The 24148-nt window shown below is 33.0% G+C and overlaps 1 protein-coding gene and 1 long non-coding RNA gene across 2 annotated transcripts; one reads left to right on the forward strand and one right to left on the reverse strand.

Annotated features, from left to right (window-relative positions):
* Positions 1–1483: 1483 nt before the first annotated feature.
* Positions 1484–22762, reverse strand: LOC148621557 (solute carrier family 22 member 6-A-like). The gene is made up of 10 exons (XM_088576060.1): positions 22477–22762; positions 15754–15974; positions 15352–15582; positions 14485–14687; positions 13671–14006; positions 12372–12506; positions 11700–11785; positions 7722–7842; positions 2884–2956; positions 1484–1854 (listed from the first exon to the last, which is right to left on the reverse strand). Exons 1-10 carry the CDS (start codon positions 22610–22612, stop codon positions 1642–1644), a joined length of 1755 nt encoding a protein of 584 aa, XP_088432186.1. The 5' UTR covers positions 22613–22762; the 3' UTR covers positions 1484–1641.
* On the forward strand, positions 14611–16886 carry LOC148621558 (uncharacterized). Its single transcript, XR_015921204.1, has 2 exons — positions 14611–14746; positions 15293–16886. It is a non-coding gene; the product is annotated as an uncharacterized LOC148621558 (long non-coding RNA).
* Positions 22763–24148: the final 1386 nt, after the last annotated feature.

Raw genomic sequence — 24148 nt, forward strand, 5'->3', positions numbered from 1 at the left:
AAAGTATATTACGCAGAGATTCGCTTTCGATAATGGTTAAATCTCCCGTAACGACGTGACCAGAAGGACCATATTTGAATGGAGAGGTTTTGCAAGAACAGTCAGGTGGTTTAGCCTTGAAGTCCTCAATCTCGAGGTTTTGCAATAGCCTTTTATAATTGAAAATTTTGGATGCAATGGGTGAAGTATAGGAATATGAAATAATTGGTATGGATGAGTGAATAAGCAAAATGTCATCACGAGTTCCGAAGAACGCCTAGATTTAACGATTGTGCGGAACTTGTTCTGGGTACAAGTTAAATCCTCAAGCCTTTTTGGCACGAGTGGACATATTTTGGTTATTCAAGATAACTAATTGATTATCATATTTACTACATAGATTTTCTTCATAATTTATCGATATTTTCAACATTTGTTTTAGATTCTATGATTGGCGGATTGATTTCAAAGTTGTGACGTTTTGGTCAGAGAAAATCCGAGAGTGAAATTAACGAATTCATTTCATAGTTTGAATTATCGAAATTTATTACACTGTGAGCATCAGATAAAACACTGCTTGCTTTATAATAATGAAGTTTATTATTTTGAAACCGGGAGGATATCCGCTTCTACTATTTTTACTTTTCGGCACTGTGGCCATTTACGCCATTTGCTATTTTGTCTCATTTTCATTTTTTGATTGAGTCTTTTATTTATGAATAAGAAACAATTTACAAAAAAAAATGATTGTTTTTCGTTAATTGTAAATTGTTTGTTGTGCTGATGTGACCACTCATTTACTGATTATGACACAACAGCATGCAAATGCTATTTAATCACCAGTAGTATATTCACGCCGCAGTGGAAGAGGTTGGTTAAGTGCCCTGTAAATCAAGCTTTAACACACTATTTCGCTTGAAATGCCTGTTCCAAATCAGGACCATTGCGCTACCAGCTGCTCCGGTTATGTAATATCTATTTTACCAGATTTATTTTGGACTTGACTTGATTATGGATCGGATTAGTGTTCAGTTATTTTGTTGTCACCCTTTTTTATGTGAACTGTCAGTTTAACGATGAAAATTTCTCCCAGTGTTCAGATCTGGAGACAGCCCTGTAATTTCCCGACCTCAGACTGAAGAGTAAATGTTCAGATAAATGATATCTTAGCGGCTAAATTTCATAAGTAATTTTTGTTGTATTTTTTTCTACTTTTATCATTGTTCATATGCCGAAATTTAATATTGCCTAGAGATGCAATATACATGTATCTTCGTATTGGAGAAATAAAAGAATATAATAGTTGTAAAACCACACCCATTTGTTAAGGGGTGTTCATAGCATCAGTAGTTTATCAAACAGGGCTTTGGCTTATAAAACAACGGTAATCATAGTGGAACTTCTCCATTTTTGTTTTCAATGTTAATGTTTCTCTGTGCAGTACATGTATTCAAATAAGTTGCATGATGACACTTTTATTCTTGTGATATTCGAAACCCTGATATAATATTTAATATTTATTTCTAAGATCGCGTGCTGTAACTTCTAAAATCGGAACAAGTACACATAACTTCATAGGAAGACATACTCGTTATGTGAATAGGTGAATTTAAATCAAACAAATGAATTGAAAATCAAAATCATGTTTGTATAGTACTTTTGTCATTGTATGTCTTTTTGGCAGTTATTTTTTTTATAAGTGCTTGGCCATTCAATATCGAAGATTCCCTTCCTTCCTTTGAACCAAATTTTCATTTCCTCAACTGTAGTCGGAAGTTCCCTTCCCATTGTCTCCGGAAATGTTAGTAAGATAACTGTGACTATGGAATTCAATGACGCAAAGATTACTGCAGGTCCCCAGAACACATAATCAGCCTAAAAATACAGTTCATTATATAAATTATGATAATTACAAAAAAAAAAACAAAAAAAACAACAAATTCTTACATAATACAGAAGTGTTGCATCATATAGTTTACGAAAGATATGAAAAGTCAACTTAATTTTCTATGCTTTGACCATCATTCGTAGATAGCAAATGCACTTCTAAAATATATTTTTTTTTGGACAAAATATCGAAATAATATACTTTTTAATAATTTGAATTCAAAAATCTCAACCGATGAATTTGCATATGTTTGATTCCTTCAATAGGACACACCTCTAACATCATTGTTAAGGATGTTCGCTGGTCCTTCAAAGAAGGACAAGGATTTCAAAGGTTTGTGAAATCTTTTAAGATCTTTCATGGTAAAACAGTATAAGGAGAAAAATAGGGGGGTCTGTGTGCTTGTATTTGAGATATAAACATTTGAAATTTCGGCGGAAAAAGGATTTCCGTAGAATTTCCATAGGTTTTGTCTTAGTATGTTTTACATTTATCTATTAAAACCATGGAATAATTAACAAGGATTTCATAAAAAAACTTTCCAAAATATTTAAGATGTGTTTATTGAAAATAAGAAAAGATAAGTGGTGTGCAAATAATATTAATGAAAATAAAATTGATAAAACTAGAGGAGTTCGCTAATCTAACAAAAAATGCCTATACATAACATCCTTAAGCAAATTACTAATTATTTGTACTGAAGGTTGGTTCTTGAATTTATGCACTGAATTTGCGTACTCTAGGCTATTTATGCTATAATTGCACGTACACAGGGTTAGTCATGGCATTTATGCCATTAATGTGCATACTTAATAATAATTAAGGATAATCATAACATTTAAGCAAAATGTGTGTTCTCAAGACAAGTCCAAACATTCATACCAAGATGTAAATTGACCTAAATGATAACGCGTGTTTTGACTAACTTGAATATGTCTATCTCTTTTAAGATTTGTTAAACACGATAAAACGCGCAAAAAATGTAAGATTATATACACAGTTACATCTGTACTTACTAATAAAGCAGCAAACGGTGATATCATTGATCCTATCCTGGAAATAGCTGAGGACATTCCTAACCCTACATTTCTGTGAAGATAAGAGAAAAAGAAAAAAAAAGTCTTTGATTGTTTAAAGGAACAAAAATTGAAGTAATTAGTCCATGAATTGTACATGTACATTATTAGTACAGCACTGGCTAAATTACTGCGCTTTGTACCCGTTGATTTGAGACAGACGCGTCAGACTTCCCATGAATATATCATATTTTTTCCAAAACGATAAATAACTAGAACAATTACACTTCTAAACTGCTTTCCCGTCATATATTTTCAGTATTTATATTTTCAGGACATGCCTAGGCCCTAAGCAAGTTTACAAACTATGAAAATAGTGCCTGAAGTATGTACATGTGAAAGTATATATCGCTGAAAAATAATGCCAAGTTCAACAAACCAAAAAAATAGACAAAGAACTACGTCAAATTTATCAATTTCTCTTGCAAATCTCGATATGTATATAGACACTGTGCTTAGTTTAAATAATATTTGTTGGTTTACGGATTACACAAAGTGTATAGTAACACCGAAAACGTAACATACGGATGGGTCGAGCGGCTAAATATACACCTGCTTTTACCGTTAGTAATGTGGATAAAATACCTTTTATCATTTCAACAAACCACCGATTTGATTAAAGTGAATCTAGCCGTCAATACCAGCCCGCACGGAAGCTAGCCGTCAATAATATTCATGAGCAGTGCGTTCAAAATTTGAATTAAGTTACTCATATACAAAAAAGGTTAAATAGGAATAAAAATTTGTAGATTTTGTTTATATATTGTTACATTGTACTATCAAGCGCGGGACCGGGTCCTGAAATTTTGAAAAAGGGGGTTCTAGATGGTTTCCCGAAAAAAAGGGGAGGGGGTTCCAGGTTGTTTGGTCATTTTTTACCAAATTTTGCACGGAATTAACAAAAATCTCCAACAAAAAGGAGGTTCCGATCCCGCCCCGTGGATCTAACACTGACTATAAGATTTGATTTCACTTCTTTTTGGTTTTTCGCCGTAATACAAAATAAGTGTATTAACAAAGTTCTGTTTAGAATCAAATATCAAGTATGTGATCAAACTGTTCAGAATTATTTTTAGTATTTTTTAAATCAATTCTTCCATGCTTTCGGATAGTATATTAAATTTGCCAAATTAGAAACTCGTATCGATGTTCATAGACGTATACAATGTACATGTAAATTGTATTACTGCTTTATGCTGTACGTATGAGATGTATGCAAGCGATGTTTTAATTACTTGTGTAGTAGTGAAGAAATCGCGAAAATTTTTTCGTAATTTGTTTTATTTTCCGAGTTTTTTTTACACAATATACATGAAGAATCAAACTAGGTCAGGCCACAACGAGAGCTTGTTTTGAAGCGCACGATTAAATTAGATATCCATATAGAAAGCGGTTACTTTCTTTCTAAATTTTAATAAATTAATTCATTTGATGGTCCATTTCAGATAACAAACGCGTGTCTAACAAAGATATTTAAATAATGTAAATTCCTTACAATAATCTACAAATTTAATCCTGGTGGATATTTGGAACTTCAAGAGTGATTCCAGCTTGATTGTGTTCTTAACTTACAGTTTCATAACCATTTCAATGGTACAAGGTTCATTCATTCAACTACATAGTCTTTTATATGGTGAAATAAAATACTATTTTGAAAAATGCAATAATAAACGAAGTCAAACTAACAATCTTTTATTACTGCATTATCCTGAATAAATACATATTCGAAAATTTCGGTTTTATCTTATCATTACCCGCATCGAAGTCTCAATCTTAAGATGGACTAATTGACCTTGGTCCCAGCCACCCACCTCGAATTTGGTACAGAAGTATTAATGGGGGCGGGGGATTTTCAAAATGATCTCAACGACAGAGGAAGATATAGGAATTCCCAATATTTTGGGAGTTTATAGTCCTCAAGTAGGTCTAAAATCTCATCTCAGTCACTAGATGAGCTAATGGACCTTGGTGCCGGTTACTGACTTCGAAGTTGGTGCATAATTGGTATGGGGGGGGTCCCTTCTTAAAATTTTCTCAACGACAAACGATGATATGGAAATTCCCAATATTTTGGGAATTGATTGTCAATAAGAGGGCTAAGAATCCAGTTTCAAGATGGACTTATTTACCTGGTCCAAGACACCCACTTCGAAATGAGTACATAAGTTGTAAGGGGCTTCTTTTTATACGACCGCAAACAATTTGCCATCGTAAAATATTATGGTGCAGTCGTCGTCGTCGTCGTAGTCGTCCTCGTCATCTTGGGACACTTTGTTTCCATGCAATACTTTTAGTTTTGTATGAGCAATTCTACTGAAATTTTGATATGATTTTACCAACCACTAATGGAAGGTTCATCTTTAATGTGGACTTTGTGGCCTCTTCCGTTTAAGAAATTGAACCAAAAAGGGTAAAAATAAGTTTTTAATTAAAAACCATGTAGAATGTCTCTTAATATTTTCGAGTTATAAGGAATCACCCGAAAAAAATCCACTTTTGAAAAAAAAAATCGTCCGATTTCCAAAAAATAATTATTAGATCTCTCATAAAAATCCCTGCATAAATTTTTCAATAAGATTTTAGATATCTCGTACGGTTTTCCAGTAATAGGGGGCAAAAGGGGCCACTCTCGAACAAAAAATTCGTCTTTTCTTATAAAATTGTATTGGATTTCTCATAAAAAAAATCTCTGCCTGCATTAAGCAAAGAAATTTCAGATATTTCTTATGTTTTTGGAGTAATAATAGGTCAAGGGAGCCACACTACAAAAAACGACTCTTTTTATTTTTGGTCTGATTTGGAAATTTTTGATTAATTTTGTACAATATAGTGTCAAAACCATGTGTTGTGTCCATATAAATTGTAGGCCCTTACACTTCAGTGTGTCAAAAACTAATATTGTGTCTACACATGCCCCAACTGTTCAGAGTTTGATCACTGCGGTATAATGCTGCACTCGGCGAAGCTTTTTATTAAAATTGTCTAAAGGACAAAGAAAGATATGAAAAGTCCAAATATTTCGGGAATTAATAGTCTTTACACGTACGTGTGCTCAAGATACGCTACTAGATCTTACTCGTTTTTACAAAATGGGCCGAGGTACGTGTATCTTTGGTTGCATTATAGGTCACCAGTATATGGAGGAGGCTTAGCCATAGTAGGGACCACGGGGATCAAATCCTAATGACGCCCACTGTATAAATTGAATTTAAATGTAAATGTCAGAATGAACCAATTCGTTATTTTGATTGCGAGAAAATTTATACAGGTTTGTATTAGAAAAAGAAATTGAAAAAAAAGCTACACATTATATTTATTTCGTTATGCTTATGGTTTCAACTGGATACTTCAAGGACTTATTTTAGTAACAAATTTGTATCTTTGGTCAAAAGCTGTTCCTGGCTATCAATACATGTACAACGGAAAGTTTGTAATGCTTTCAGCGCTGGAAAAGAATCTTGAATACTCTACGTTTCTGTTTATTTCAACGTATTTAAATAGTCGCCATGCAATTTTATATGAAAATCTACTATTTTTGAAATCAAAGATCTGCCTTATATGTAACAAGTACATGGAACTTTCTGTTTCATAATTTTATTCATTAGATTTTTTTCCATTCAAATAACAACTTTTCACAACGTTGGTACTATTTATTCTTTTTCCTGTTTCAAACCCGGGGGATAGTTCAAAGAGAAATAGATTTGTTAAACTTGAAAATATAATTCTACATCTTTTATACGAAATATTTTGAAATCAGAAAGGAAATCCTTCCACATAACATCATGCATAATACTGTACAGTGTATATTCGAGGATCATAGCTCTGTAAACATAATTTTTTTTTGTAGAAATGAATAGTTCTTTTAATTAATACGATCATTTTGAACTGTCAAGTGAATGTAAATTTTATATCTTCCAAATAATTCAAAATTCCGGCAAACTTCATGTAGTATACTTTATTATGGAAAAAAGTAATTAATTCTCTTTTAAAGTTTTATAATTTCGAAATTTTAAAGTTTATTATTAGTGACAGAGTTTTTGTTTTTTCTATAAGCAAAATGACCTTCACGGGAAACAATAAACGAAACATCATAGTTCCCAGGGTCAAAGTATTTTTTTTATACCATTCAAAACTAATAAGATATTGAATATTTAATTTGTTTATTACACTAAACAGCCTAATTTTTAGGATAATTGCATGAGTAATATGTACATGTACATGTTGTTGATAAACGTAACTGCACGAACCTGGATTTTAAGGGCCACAACTACCATCCCCACCCCCACCCCCCCCCCCAAAAAAAAATCGGATTTGTAATCTTGACTTTTTACAAACTCTAACCAACTTGATTTCCTTACTTAGGACTCTATTTACGCCTACCTGAAATCCTGGATCCCCCCCTAATGCCTATTTGATACCTTAGTTTAAATCACACTCAACTTATTTTAATACTTCATAGCACCATTACAAATTTATAAGTATAGTATACAGACTTACACCTATGTTCTATCATTATTCATATATTCTACACACAAAATATTAAGAATAGCGAAATCGAATTCACGTATTTCAAAATTTAAAAAAAAAAAATGTTTGAACGCACCCCAATCTTATGAATATTCATGAATATTATTGACGACCAAGTTATTGACGGCTAGCTTCACACTGGTACCAATTTGTGATCAAAATAATGATTATTCGCCAAAATTTTCGACACTGCAAGGACTCAGGTATATGTATTCAATCATGAAAGTTTCCCTTCTGTTTAACAAACTTACCGTAAATTAGTTGGATACAGTTCTGGTGTGTATAAAAATATACTACTGAAAGACCCCACTGCCGCAAATCTACCAACAATTGAGAAAAATGTCGACAAGGGAGGTAACCACGAGTAAAGATCTGAAATACAGATACATGTAAAAAGATTTAATGATAATTGCAACTGTTAATAGTAAGAAAATCGGTAACATTGTTACTTAAAGTTTCTTCAACGTCTTCTTGGTAGAAATTTCTCATACTTTGTAAGAAATAAGTCCAAATCATCTTCCAAATATACAGAAGAAGATGTTTACAAAATGCTGGAATTTTTAATCGACAACATATTTGTCCAGTGTGGTGGACGTGTTTTTTTTTCAACAAACGGTCGGCATTCCAATGGGAACAAATTTTGCTCCTCTACTTGCTGACCTTTTCCTTCACTCTTATGACGCTGACTTTATAGCTGATCTGATCCGACCGCTATATAGATGACGTATTATCTTTAAACAATACTAATTTTGGGGATTTGATACATCGCATCTACCCAAAAGAACTTGAGATAAAGGATACTACAGACACTGTGAAGTCAGCCTCGTATCTTGACCTACACTTAGAAATCGACGGTAAAGGAAAACTATTGACCAAACTTCACGACAAACGTGATGACTTTTCATTCAATTGTCAACTTTACTTGCATATGTGGCAACATTCCTTCAGCAGCTGCGTGTGGGGTGTTCATATCGCAACTCATACGTTATGCCAGAGCTTGCCACAACTATGCAGACTTTTTGTATCGCGCTACAATTCTATCAAATAGGCTTTTGGAACAGGGTTATGTTGCTACAAGATTGAAGTCATCACTACAGAAGTTTTATGGTCATCATCATGAACTCGTGGATCGTTACGGTGTATCCATCTGAGCTATGAAAACTGAATTGTTCAACGTGTCATAGTTTTCCTTTCCTCTTTCATCTACCCCGGACTCTTAACATTTTATGAGCAACTCGGCGGGTGTTTCTAGAAAAGCAGAGGACGCTTACCCTACCGGTACCGGTGCATCTGGTCCATGCTTCTAATTTTTAGTGGAGTCCGAGTTGTTCATTTGCTTTTGTTACTTTCTATGTATGATTTTAGGTACTTTATGTTCTTTGTTGTGTATGTCTGTTTTCCATATCTGGTCTTTTTCCCTGGATTACATTTTTATTACCGCTATAACCTTGGTTCCCTTGATTACTCTTTCAATTACTGGAATCCAAGTCTGAAATAACGGACCACGCCTACTTGCTTACAAGATATAATCCTTGGTCTTTCTGATCTTGACTGAGAATAAACAAAGTTGACACTTAAAATATATCCTAATCAGATACTTAATGCTATATCACATCATATTTGTACTGACACGTAGATGTTACACATTTGAGTTCACGCCACAGTAGGTTAAGGGGCCTAAATCTGGGTTCTGTCAGTACGATACCCTCTATTAATGTGGGAAAAATCAGAAAATAAGAAGTTCTAAAATGTTCATATAATTGACGTGTGGATCAAACATAATGCAAAAGAGCTTTGGATCAAGCGTCAGCGGCGAATCCTGGGAGGGTTACTTTTGTTAGAAAAAATTTTGTTATTTGGACAAAATTTGGGCAAAAATAAGCAAATTTAAGAATATATGGATCCATCCCCGATTTTGATAAGGTCAATATATGGAATATTCTATGTCATATTATGTTTATTATATGTATTTATGACTCAAAACGAACAAACGACGTCATTTTAAATTCGCCACGACTTTCCAAGCGAGTGAACATACATGCATGAATCGAACGAGGGCAAGATATTACTTTTCAGTACGTACGTAGCTCATAACCTCTCTTTTGACCTTCTTACTATTACCGAGGATCATAACTCTATTAAAATAAATATAATCGGAATTCTCTCGAACTAAATAAAAAGCCGATGCTTGCTACTTTAAATAAAATGATATAATCAAGTCTTTTTGTTTTCGTTCTTCACTAGGAATACATTAGGCTAATATTTGAGGATAAAAACACTTTATATAAATGCAGTGTCACATCATGAACTATATTTTTGGCGTCATGACACAGAAATTATAGATAGAATGTCAACGATTATTCGTTTTTTACTGCTTTTCTCATATTTAATTAAAAATTAGATATACACCCTTTCGTGCTAACCATGGGATAGTCGATGAGCAAGAAAGAGTAAATTGTAGACAGTAGGTGGAAAATCGTATGGTACTAATATTAATCAAAATTTATGTTATAGAGTTCTAAACATTAATTTATTCGCTGTAATAAACTTATTACAAATGAAATATCTTTAATGAATGCACGGAAGATCTGCAGTGCTATTGAAAAAAAAACATGAGTAACTAACATGAAAGTATGAGTTACGAGTTTTCAAACTTGTGCACAAGTGTAATTAACTTGAGGAAACGAGCTGAAAATACGATGTTCTTATTTCAATTTGATCATAGGCAGATACAAGGTGGTGGGGGGTAGTTAGTCACCCTTATCATTTTGCAAAAATGAAAATAGCGTATTGATGTGTGTAAATGCAAGCATTAAAAGTTTTTTTTATCGATTCTTTTTAGGGAACCGCCTGGTGACCCTTAAGTGGTTCTCTGGATCTGCCATTGTTCAATAAAAATGTGTTTCAAGGCGTCAGTCCAACCCCACAAAATTGTAATGTATTTCAGAGAATTCTTCTTGCAAATGATGTGCCCGAATCTCTTTTAAACGGTCATTTATTCTGCGGTGGATGTATTATGTATAATCTATAATCATGAACTATTATAATGATGATACGTGTCAATAATGCATTAATGCATTTTTACAGATCCTGTTGGTTATAGATTTGCTTGAATAACTTCTCAGGGTAGGAAAAAATAAATTGCCCCAAAAGATAATATATCGATTTCAGTGACAATGTATGCAACTAATACACAATCTAACTACTAAAATGTCATTACTATAAAATGTTTGAAAAAAATCACACCCATGTCGTATGAATCCTATTCACCGAGAGCCGTTTTTTATTGGGATCATATAGCGGACGAAAAGTGTTGGAATGAAGATTTTAAAAATAGGAAAGGTCGTTTATAACTAAGTGACAGATAAAGATAGAAACAAACAGTCCTTTATTTTTTTTTTTGTTCTTGACATTGAATAAGTTAAAGTAGGCACTTTAAGATTAGAATCTTTATCATATCATAAAAACTAGTGTCATGGACAAAAGAGTTACACCAGTTCAAGCTGCAATAGGTCACTTTGTATAAACCAAGAGACTCATTTTTTTCTTCGTATATGCACACCAACCAAGGCATGCAGTCGAATCATTGACTGCGGTGTCTTAATATGTTTCTTATTTTGACCATCTTTTAGATAAAACACTTTATACGGTAATCTGCAAGTCAAGTTCAGTTTTTTTGTTCCTTGACAAAAATGTTGTAAACATTTGTGCACATTTTACACAAATTTGTTTTAATTTGATAAGTAGAAGAAAGCATATTATAAAAAAAAAAAACTGATTTTTTTTAAACGTAATTGAAATAGGAATCTCAAATAACGCTTCACCCATGGTATACATATCAATGTACCCATCAAACTGGTCATTAAATCACATGGTATTTTGATTGATAAGTTCCTCTAATCGAAGAGTTTGATCGATGATGACGTTAAAATGTCGGTTTCGATTATTTACTGATCGATAACATGTTCTATGTTATACATTCAAAATTATATACACAAAATGGGAAATAATATATTTATAGTTCCGATTCGTCCTTTGCAATTTGTTACTATAATGATATATAATTGCAGTTAATTATTGATCACGAAAATGCTAAACGATCCACTTTTAGTAGGAGCTATATCGATAAGTGTTTAGCACACATGTAATAAAGAGCTTATCAATCGTTACTGTTCTAAATTTGCTTGGGCCTGGCACGAGTTACACTAGAAAGATAAATAAATACGTACTTGAGTAAGTGTGACAGACTGTAGCAATGATAAGAGTGGCGCCAGCTAGGGCATGATAGAACACAAGGGTATATCTTCTACCTATTCTAAAAGCAAAGGTATGTTATTAATACGTAAAAAAGGGGGATGGAAAAATATTCAAAATACTCACAAACTACATTTTGGATTTTGCTGATAATTGAACTCAATCTGTATTTGATGGTATTAAACAAATGTGCAAAGTTTCAAAACAGATCATTGATCTGTTCTCAAGTTATCGTGAAACCGTCGTGGACCGACAGACGGACGGACACGCATATTTTCGTAGGGTATCACATACCTCACCACTTCGCGTTGCGGGGAATGAAAAAGTAATAATTAATACTATATTACAGGTTGAAGTGTTATTGTTTCCTAATAGTAATAAAACAGCACAGATCTCACTTTACTTATACAAACAGACTACCACTACAGTTAGCGCTTTCTTTGCTTTTAATAACGTATTTCTAAGACACTTTTTGGTTGTTGTATGTTGCCAAAACTTGCAATTGAATCATGGTAAAATAAGGACTTGAGTGTCGTTCTATGGTAGTATTCTACATTTGATGGAGTGTTGTCTTGTTGTGGCTGTTAACTTTCCTTACATCACAATAGAAACCAAGACAAATGATAAAGACTACAAGCTAGACATACCTATTAATTAGAAACTGTTGAAAGAACAATGATGGGAATTCTGAAAGTGATGCCAGGATGTTGTTGATATATCGATCACCTGCTAGCTTGGACGTAGTCAGCATTAAACCGTAATATGTCATAGTATTTGTTATCCTAGATTGAAAAAAAAATGCATACATTTATAATGAAGAATGAGAATAATAAATAAATGTTCATTAACATCGAATGACATTGAATTTTCGGATCAGCTTGTAGCCATATTCAAAATGCCAATCTTGATATTAACTGTTTTTTGTTAATTATTTTGAGCATACTCAAGTCCAATTGATATACTAATTTTCAACGTATTTGGTGCCCTCGGTCTGGAGGCCATACTGAGCATATTTTGGCCATTGCAAAAGTTAAATGGTCAAATGTACAACCAGAAGAATGTGGCAAACTGTCTGTAAAGTTTCAGGTCGTTTTGTATAGAGATTTCTATGATCTAACAAGACAAATTTTATCAATCAAGATCGTAAAATTACATGTAAAATCAAGTTAATTGAAACTATGTCTACCAGCGAAACTATGTCTAGTGGGAAAGTCACTGCCCGTACACGCAAAAAGTTTCCAAATATCAATTTTCATTCAAGCCAGACGACTTGCGTTTTTTTTTTAAAGAAAAAGGACAAATAAGAAAAAAAGGAGGAAAGGGGTGTCATAAACGTATTTATGTTTTATCGGTCATATTGACGAAAAAAAGTATTGGGCAAGTCTACAAACAACTACCTGTCAGTCTAGGTAGAATTCGATCAGGCCATTGGTTATCTCACATCCGGACGGACGTTTTCAAATCAGGATAAATGAAATGGTGTTATAAAAAGGAAAACAGCCGTTGACACTTCGTGGTTGGATACCTGACAAGCATATTTCTAAAACATTATAATTGACCCAGATTACATTCTCCACTAACATGTAAATATCATACCGAATGAAAAGTTCTGCCTTAAATGCTATCATGAAAAATTCTGCCATACATGCTATCGGGATATAGGTACATGTACATTGGTGACTATTGGCACCATTGAATATCGTTTTAGACTGTCGACAAATAATATGTAAAGTACTACAAAAGATATCCGATTACTTCACCACTGCTATGGATGTTGGAACAATTCTGAATAGGGTACAGGTTTTTAATATGGTTGTATAACTGTAATGAAAAGGGGGAATCATCGTAGACTAATCGAAACCATGAATATTTAAGTATACAGTTAAGATGTACGAACATGCTTTATAAAACGGAAGGGGAATGAAAAAAATCTGTAATATGCTCACCAGCAAACCCACAGTAATAAAGAAATCTGGAGAATCTTTTTGTGTTTAAGTATAGTTAGTACAGAGTATTTCTGAATACGAGCTGTCATTTCATTATTCAAAGATTCGTTTTCTTTATTTTGCCGATTTACTTCTGACGACCATTCTGAATTAAATTTCCCATTATCTTCTGCCTTTGCTTCCAATTCTAAAGGCATCAATGGTTGTTTCTTTTGAATTGACTCCATCACAGTGTCGTACGATTTTCCGTTCCATTTAGCTGAACGTTTTATTATCTTCTCAGCTTTGTCTAGTTTTCCGTTTGCTACCAACCAACGCAGAGAATCGTCAAAAAGCCTACAAAAATGATAATGAATTAATAAAAAAATAAGTAATTGATAGATAAACATTTTTTTAAGTATCAATGCCTTTTGATTCATTTACTCAAAGTATATATGAAGTGGATGTTCAGAACTTCTCTAGAAAGTGAACGAGACACATGTGCATTTACAAATGAAAATACCTTTTTTTCAAAATGAGATCGATGTAGTTATACAGTTCACCCATTTCTAAATTTTCGTTTGTGTGGCTTTTCACCAAAGCATCAGGATAGACAAAACAAAAACAGATGGATAGAATAATAAAATAAACAATATCATTAAAGAGAACTGACATTTTAACAAGGCGATTATGCCTTTGTAAAACAACAGAAAACTTAATAAATATTTGCAAATTTCATGTAACATTTCATAAATAAAAACTTATTGAAACAAAGCCAAACATAAATCGAATCATATTTCAACGCATCAGATTAAGATTTTAAGAGTACACCTACATCCAGTCAATGACCACGTGCCAGGAGAGTAATCCTAGTACAAGCTGCAGCATTCTCCAAGATAGGTCTCTACATATGTAACCGATGATAGACGTGAGAACGATGCCGGTCGTCCAGGCAATGAAGGCCAAACCTTCCCCATTGTGACGATTTTTTGTGGGTAACAACTCAGCTAAAATTGTGGATCCGGTGATTACGCTTCCCTGTCATAAGAAAATACGCTTAATGTCGAAGGTGACTTGTATGAAGCCTGGATATTGAGGTTAGTATTGGAAAACGGAAACAGTAAAGCTACTTTGTGCTACCTCTTGTAACAGTTACCAAGTGTTGGTGAGGGTTTTGGTGGGGGATTTCGAGGTGGATGGAAATTAGTTGATATCATGCAAAATATAGACAGAAAATCGGCAAATATAATGGCTTGGAATCCCTTACTCGTTTTATAAAGTTCTGAAAGTATCTGCTCTCTCTGAACATAATCGAAATTCCAATAATCGCAATTTTTCTTACATTTTCTTCTAGTAGGCAGCAAACATTTCGAAAAATTTTCACAATTTCATAATTTTAATACGAGATGATGATTTTGATTGGGTCAAAAACGTCACATTGGTTGATGTTCGTAAGCAATCAGACAATCAGGAAAATATGATTTAGATACGCTAGCTAGCTAATAATTATGTTACTGGTATAGTTTATTGATATGTTACTTACACGATGTATTCACACACATCTATTCTATTTCGTATGGCCTGATTATCACTTTATACATCAACATCTGCTCTGTATTAACATGATGCTATAACCGTTGCAGAAATAGTTCACGAAGAGACAAATCAGCAAAATAAGATTGACCAATATACCTGAACATACCTGTTGGAATGTGCCAATTAGTAATCTATATACAGAAAATACAGCGATGGACGGCGAAAACATGGCAGTAACGCCGGCTATGATGTATAAAACCCGAGCTAGAATGTTAATGGGTTTTCTCCCAAATCTGTCTGACAGCGGGGAAAATATAGCGGCTCCGAGGCCTTGTCCCATCATGATCATGGTCTGGGCTAGTTCCGATCGAGCTGCGTTGTCACAGACAAGGTCCCACTGAAGCGACAGTAAAAAAAGCACCATATTGACTTTTTAGCTCATGTATTCAATATTTTCTAAGGTAGGATCGATGTATTTAAAACAGTTAAAATTATAATAAAAAAATATAATGCGAATGAAAGTTTAATCAACTTCATATTTAAGTAATAGTTTAGAAAAAATACGTACCTCGGAAACCGTTGATTGGTCCCTCCTGATATCATAGTGATATCCATTTGGACAAGATTTAGAGAAATCATATTTGGTCCCAGTTGTGTTTACGTGGACATTCACCTCACATTTTCCATAATCAACACTTATGTCTGATATATTGAACAGTTCTAAGTTCGTGTATTGTAGTATAAAGTTTGTTTTGTTAATGGTATCACACCGATATTCTGGTCTGTAACCTAAATAGAAAACAACAACAGTTGAAAATTTATAGTTATATTTCAGGAAGTAATATAGTAAAATTCAGGGAATGTTGGTCCTCCCTTGAGCCTGGTTACCTTCCTTGGGTAGTTTATTGAACAAATGACAGAGAGGTGTCAGCAATCGAACTTGGATTAATTTAATAATATCTAAAAAATGATGGAAAATTTCAATCTTGTTAATTGTCCAGTTAACTACACAAGACATTTCACCACGGCATTCAATCAAAGATAGATAAACTTTATTCCTTTAAGTTAACTATATGACTCGCTACAATTATTCTATCTGTAAATACATTGTGTAACACGTGTTTAGAAATTAAATATAAGGTCCATGTTGGTCAAAGACATACATGTTTGTAGTCTCTTTTATATGATTGGTTTAGATTCGTTGTAATTTGTCTCAATTGCATTGTATTTTCTGTTTATGTGTCTAACCTGTACAGAGTTTATTTTGCAAAATGAAAAATAAATTGTCCACATTTTATTTGTATAGATGGATCTGATAAAAAATATATGTTTTTTTACTCTAATTTTTATCATTTTCGTAAGAAAAAATGTATTAACCATGTTCATGCTGATCTATAAAATTTCGTCGGAAATTATTGCAAACACTCAATTTACTACTATTTTTTCGACAGCCTCGATGTGAAGTTTTTATAATATTCCACGGAGGCTCGCAAAAATATGTGCTAACCCCAACTATTTTTGTTGTCTTTGATATCTTTCCATGTATTACTCATCTGTATTTTTTCATTGAACAGTGAACTCTTTCTTGTACATGAATATTAGTAACAACATCTATACATTGTAAGTGACTATGTACGTTGGATACCAATGTTTTCAACATGAATAATGAATAAAAATAAATGTTTATAATTTGCCACAAAATATATTCCTCTTTTAATTGTCTATGTGTGTCCTTGAAAACAAATGATTTGTCAAAGTAAGTATATAAGCACATTGTCATTGTTAAATACACTGTCGAGACTCCAAATTACGTAAAAGAATTTATTGACAAAAAGTACATAAGGTCAACGTTTTATTTGACGAAAGCTGAAACGATATTTCACAGCAGTTTTCTAATACCTAGGTCACATTGAAGAACATTATCTAAAGAATTCCACCAGCTATCATGAAAAGTAAACACAGTTGCCCTTTTAAGGACAGAGCTTAAGATTTTGACCAGTTCATCACCTCGTAACCTTTGAATTTATAACTGATAATATTTACATCATAAGTATTCATCATGTACATTTTTTTAACGAATATAAATACCATAATGAAAAGTAACTTGAAAAGTTGAAGAAAAACGTATTGTAAGGTTAACCCAATGACCGTTCATGTCACAATTAGGTTATTGTTAAAGCGCTACTCTTTTCAACGGCTTACGCACACGAATGAATACGCATTATTTTGAAAAGTGACACGCTGCTGATTAAAAGTAATCAGCTAATAATTGAAAATACCGAATCTTTAGTAAAAGGGTAATTCAGATACATGAACTGAAAGCGAAAATAGGAAACACAGGTGATCTACATAAATAAACAAATTTAGCGTTCAGAATAAAGTACAATAACTGAAGATGAGAAAGCAAGGCATAAAAAAACTAAAACAAAAAAAATTTAAAGCACTGGCAGTATGAACTCACACAGAGGACCGGATGTGACGTGAGGTTCTCCGGGTAAGCATGTCTTACTCTGTCAGTTGCACCGTCGTCACATTGCTTGCGAGTAATTACGATAACAGTCTTGCATCAATAATGTCCCCCCGATACTTTGTCAAGGTAGAATTACAAAGAGGAGCCACCAGCAACAATGGAGAATTTCCCTGAGCGATTCATACCTTCAGGCGATATCATTTGATTGAGCCAAGTTTTATTTAAAAAAAAAAACTGCACTTAACGTTTAGTCAAAACCAATCCATTATTTTGGTGTAGTTACACTAAACATGCCTAAACCGAACCATCATGAATAACTCCAAACTCTTTCTTTTCTAAACACTATATAAAGTCACTGTATACCAATTTAAATATATTTTGAACCATAGTAAAACGAACACCTGACTTAACCGAACCAAATATATTCTGTTTAGACAGGTTTCATTGTATTTACTAACTTTGTTAGCAGAGGACGCTTACCCTACCGGTGCACCTGGTCCATGCTCCGAGTTTTTAGTGGAGTCCGAGTTGCTCATTTAATTTTGTTACTTTGTATTTACGATTTTAGTTACTTCATGTTCTTTGTTGTGTTTGTCTGTTTTCCATGTCTGGTCTTTGTCCCTGGATTACATTCTTTTGATTACCGCTATAACCTTGGTTCCCTTGACTATTCATTTACTAACTTTGTTTGCTTGCCTAAAATAAAACTATTCCATATAGAAGTAGTAAAGAAGAACAATAGGTCACAAACAGGGAACGTTTTTCATGTTTTTTTTTAATCAAGAAAGATATAGTGACGCGTTAACTATATGTATAATTTTACAAAATGGAAAACAAAACAACAAAAATTTACTGCAGTACGTTGCGCTGCCTCATGTTGTAACAGTTGTCGATATTTTGTATTTCGCATGGTTTTAATGCGAAACGTAGATAACACTCACTGAAAATGCCACAATATGTTATATTTCAACATTTAAAAAAGTACAGGTATAGACAACTTTTTTAAAACTCTTTTATAAATCACCTGCAGATTTTAGGGTTCAATAAATATACATTACACATTATAATTAAATGCCAGTTTCTTTTCATAATATCACAGAGATAAGTTCTACTCTGATAAATGTCATAAATCAATGGCTTTAAATGCATTTAGTTACAAAATTTATATGCAATTCCCTTTAACTAGAACAAAAAAATTCTATATACATATACATGTAAATACAAAGCCTACGTTAATGTGCAATACTTAGTATTCATTCCCTTTAAAATATTATCTGGTGGATTTTATTCGTTCTCTGTAAAGACTTAAATACATGTGAAATATTTCAGTTTGGGGTGGTTGTACTATGCGGTATACCACCATGAGTAAAGAATATAATTTCCAAACCTTTAAGAAAAATTAATGTGGAATTAATCAAAAGGGTATCCTATGGTTTAAAGAAATGATAAACTTTTTTTTCTTTTCGACTTTCGGCGTTCGTTGCTGATATATTACCCCTTTTTATTAACAAATGAGATATAGCTTTGATGAAAGACGACCAACGATCATCATTGGTGAAAATAACGAGTTTTTAGTCCAAAAATAGAAATTAGAGGCAACCCTCAAACTCCTGGCCTGTTTCAAGTGAAAATTGTAAGTATCATGATAAAAAGGTAATAGTATACTATTCCCAGAGGCAAATTGCACGACCATGATATAGTTCCTGTTGTCGTCTGATCACGCAATATCGAATTAAACATTGTTCTAGGACAAACCCCGAAAACATCTGAACTTTGATCAGGGGAAGGGACCACTCAAAATACGATTACGGTACTATTGTCCAGGTCAATATCATTTGGGGAAAATGTAACAAACAGGTCGTATCTCTCTTCACGTTGACGTACTCCCATACGCGGGGAAATACTCTCGGACCCACGTGGGGTTTGGGAGTAGGCGAGAGCGTCAACAGAGCAGCCCAGCCGCTAGTAGGACATGCTCTGACTGAGTTCTTCAGTCAGGTATCCCGAAGGTTGGGCTTCGCTACATCCAACTACTAACAGACATCTACTAACACAATCCCCGCAAGAGGCGGTCGTGCGAGATCCGCAAGGATAGTCAAGACCGTATAAACCACCAATGGGAAACAGGTAGTATAAACAAAACCTGATTAAAAATTATGACTATTATAGTAAAGACAATAACAGTACTGACTAGAAATGAAAACGATAGACGGATTCGGCAAGAATCAGGGAAAAAAGATGTTCAACGAAGCCTCGCGTTTTCCCCGATTTTAAGCCTCATACATATATTGTTTTTATTTCCAGTATATTACTGTTATTGCTTATATAAAACTTCATGTATATCATGGATATTAGATGAACTTTAAAAAAAAAACAAAACCTGAGGACTGCAGCTAACTACGATTTGCTATCACATTATGATTTATAGATTGTTGAATAACATTTTAATTTAAAGGTGCGAAACAAAAGGAATAAACAAAATAAAAACAAAAGAACAAAAGAATTAAGTAGCTGTCTTTGTAAGAATCATGCAAAATCTGAAAAATGTGATACACTCCCCCCCCCCCAAAAAAAAAAAAAAAGCTACATATGTTTATTTTTTGTAATTAAGTTGTTTTATGGGTCTACACTATGAAATGTGTAATTATTCATTCAAATCTGCCTGGTCTTAGGAGATAATCAACATTGAAAATCAAATAGATTCTATAGCATTTGAGTGTCATTTACAGAGTTATCTCCCTTAATTTTGAATTTTACAGTGCATTCTATACAATTTTTATCTCCTATGAGCACGGTTTATACGAAAAACCAAATGTTTATTTCTGTTTACTGAAGCACTTTAAACAAAATGTCAAAAATAAAAATATGTAGGCTTTTAACCCATGTACCACTTTTTGCATGATTCTTAGCTGGAAAGATACTTAAGTACAGAAAGGATGATATAACCATATATATAAAATTTTGTTGAAGCAAATTTTTGCTCTTTTGATTTAGTAATGGAGTAAGCAGATCGACCCATATGGCATACATTAATTTCTAATAAAAGTTCCCAATTTCAAACGATTTTAGTTTAAATGTATTGAATCGTCAAATATTTGCAATTCTCCGAAATTATATATATTTCATAAAAAAATTCCACTAATCAATATCGAGATGATAAACTAAACATGTTACATAAGGAAAAAACAATTAATGTATTATTTATCTTCTCAAATTGGAGAATATCCGAAACTCAAAACTTTTTGTCCATTGCATATATGCTAGAAGTTGATATAGCAATCACTTTCTGTCAGATTGTCATAAAAATAATCTCAAAATACACAACATATCAAACGGCTTATCATTTCTTATTCATAAATCGACTTTCGATCATGTTGGCTCTTATGATAAAAAATGCATGACATAATATGTATTTACCATTTCCCTGGGAAAAATCGTATAAAACTATCAGAATTACCAATAATGCACAAGGAATTAATTCACATTCATGACTTATTTATTAAAGAATATTATACATTGCAAATTGAATACTTTACTACTCCATATTGCCGAATAGGATTACTGCATATTGTAAATAACTAATATTTTTACCAGTTAAACCCTTGAAAGTTGAACCATTAATAACTTGAAGAATTAACGTATATTGTACATGTGATTATAAACAGCTGGACGAAACAGCAATTATCAACATTCAGTTTTATGTCACATGTATATACACATCACGATAACGGATCTTTTACTAGTAATATGCATTTTATACGATAAAAAAACCAAGTAACGAATCTTAAAAAGAAGTATCTTTAGAAACAAAATGTCCGAATTTATTTCATAATTAATCGTCTTTTCTGCCAATTTGTATTAGATGGAACAATCTTGGAAATTTCTACTGATTTTTACAAAACTTAACACAAACATAATTCATACATACAAAAAAAAAATGACATCCAGGCTTTTGGAGTGAGTTTAACAGTAAATCCATCTCATACCCAGCTTAAAAAGTTTCCGACATCGAAATCTCATTGGAGAAATATCCTAATTTTCTGACAATCAGATTTTCATAGTGTGAAAAAATTATTTTCTGTATTTTGTACTTGCATCATATAAGTTACATTGTATTTTCATTTTAACTTGTCGTGTCTCCCCAACAGTTGACGACTTATTTTTAAGTTGGCGTCTCCTTTGTTTGACTTGCAGTTTAATTGTTTTCATTTCTTCTAATTATTTTATTATTCATAGCTTCTGTACGGTTTTGACTACTGATTTTACCCATTTAGGGCAGTGGCAATTTTAAGCTGCCCGTTTGAAAATATTGCAATATACCGGAAATAAACGTAATGGGAACAGGATATGCGCGATAAAAATATATGGAGATTAGATATAGTGAAAATGTCAAAAGGACACAATGCCCACCGTGATGACAAATATCAGCTAAAGGCCATCCATGGGTCTACAATGAATGACGAGGAAACCCTCATACCAATGGGTAAGCTGCAGCTGGCCCCAAAACAATATTATACACATGTACATCAACATAGTTGCCTCTATATACTTCAGCAACATAAAGGTTAACACACTGTTCCCATCAGAAATGCCTTACCAAATCATGATCATAGCGGTGGTTTCCAACTTCAAGTGTTTTCCCTTGATACCACCATTAGATTATTGACTATAATATATAAGATCGGTGGTTCTGATATGACCCTTCATTTATCTCAAATTTCAGTAACATATCACTTTCTAAATTATAAAAAAAAATTAAACAGTCTCTATCACAATGTTTTTCAATACACATTTCTTTCTTTCATACAATATAGTACTTACTGACATAATTGGCTGCAATTAAGTGAAAGGCATTTTCCAACATGATAATGAATAAAAGAGAAAGTTGAAATATTTGATATTTTCCAACTCCACCAAGTGATTCCAAAACACGATCAACGTCTGTACTCGGGTCCATACCCTTTGCCAACCACAAGTCCGTATTGACAAAAACTACTGCACAAGTCTGCTTTAAGTGGATACAATATCACGTTTTGTTAGGTCAATCGCACCTCTACTGTATCTTGTCAGAGAGAATTATGTCAGATAAATGGGGTAGACTTGGTTAAAAATGTTACAGTGCTGATCAGCCGGAGTACATACATATATATGTATTTTGTTTGGCTTAGATCATAGGCAGTATTGATAAGACATTCGGTAAGTTTAATCATATAGTTAAGAAAAGGTTTAAATACTGTGTACGAGTTGTACAGCCTTTGTAATCAGAGCTTTATTTAATTGAACGAATACAGGTGTAACACACACATTCTTTTTTTTTTTTTACAAAACTATTGATTATTATTCTAAACGCAAAAGATTTAGTATTTAAAATCAAGACAGGCTTCATTATACACTACTCCTCCCCCAACATTTTTGAAAAGTTTGACAGGTACACTTTATTGTTGTAATTAATGAAAAATGATTGAACTCAACTCTATATACAAATGTAATTATTACAAACGTATTTGTTAAAGATATAAACAGAATATGTTTTGGTTACTGTACATGTACGTTATTGTATTCAGACAATTTATATGACATTTTCATGTAATTTTTATTTCTTCTGTCGACATTTGCTCATTTTTTCACTTTTTGCAAAAATTTTGCAAATTTTTTTCAATGAAATAAATGTTATTCATTGTCATACTGTGATAACAATGCAGTCAATGATAAAAGAAGTGACTTCATTATGTTGAAGTCAATCAAAAAAGTAAAACCACTGCAATCCTTGGCCCATGAAAAAAAAATTAAATTCACTAATGGGTTCGTTGAAAAATGAAAAGTGGTAAATTAACGTTTGCAAATCAGGATACTTTTATTTTTTTTAATACGTCGTATCTACGAAAGAGTTCCCGAAAAATGTGTAATGCGACGCCTTTAAAATAGCATTTATGCTCCAAGATTATGTCGATGTCATAAATAAATTTGAGCCACCGTCATCACTTAAGAGCCAACTACTTTTTCTTCATGATATTTAAAACAAAGAGAAAAGAACGATAACCTCGGTGGCTAAAGCCTCGATCATGTATAGATGAAGGCCGGATAAAACGAAATAGTATGAAGTTGGTTGGGTTCCCCAAGTTTTCTGGGAAACCATTAAATGTAATGAGTTACATGTAGTTATGTGACCATAAAATGCCATGCTAAAATGTAATATTAAGTCAAATTAAAGCCTTAGATTTTAAATTGATTTCACATTCCAAACATAATTTTGCGTCTCCTTCGCGTACGACTTATAAAACATGCGTGTCACTTCTTCAACTCGCCTATGCTCTTCATCCCGAGTGGGACTTAAGGTCGCACCAAATTCCCTCTATTTTACTGTGTCATTTGCCAGGCTAATGGTGAACAATCTTCTAATCATTTAAGCCGTGGCTTCTCTTTTCAAACACCGCTGAATGGAATTTAATGAAACTTTAACAAATGATTTATCACATGATGTCACCGTGCATAT

Source organism: Perna viridis, chromosome 3, assembly GCF_037379345.1.
Source record: "Perna viridis isolate PV_CMFRI_1.1 ecotype Kerala chromosome 3, ASM3737934v1, whole genome shotgun sequence".
Classification (NCBI taxonomy): domain Eukaryota; kingdom Metazoa; phylum Mollusca; class Bivalvia; order Mytilida; family Mytilidae; genus Perna; species Perna viridis.

Bases quoted from the DNA above. Each gene is read 5' to 3' on its own strand.
- LOC148621557 (XM_088576060.1), bottom strand. From the start codon at position 22,612: ATGGACCCGAGTACAGACGTTGATCGTGTTTTGGAATCACTTGGTGGA. The intron at 15,583-15,753 runs GTACGTATTTTT...CTGTCGCTTCAG, and splicing joins ACCAATCAACGGTTTCCGAG to TGGGACCTTGTCTGTGACAA. The intron at 14,688-15,351 runs GTATGTTCAGGT...TTCTTATGACAG, and splicing joins TAATTGGCACATTCCAACAG to GGAAGCGTAATCACCGGATC.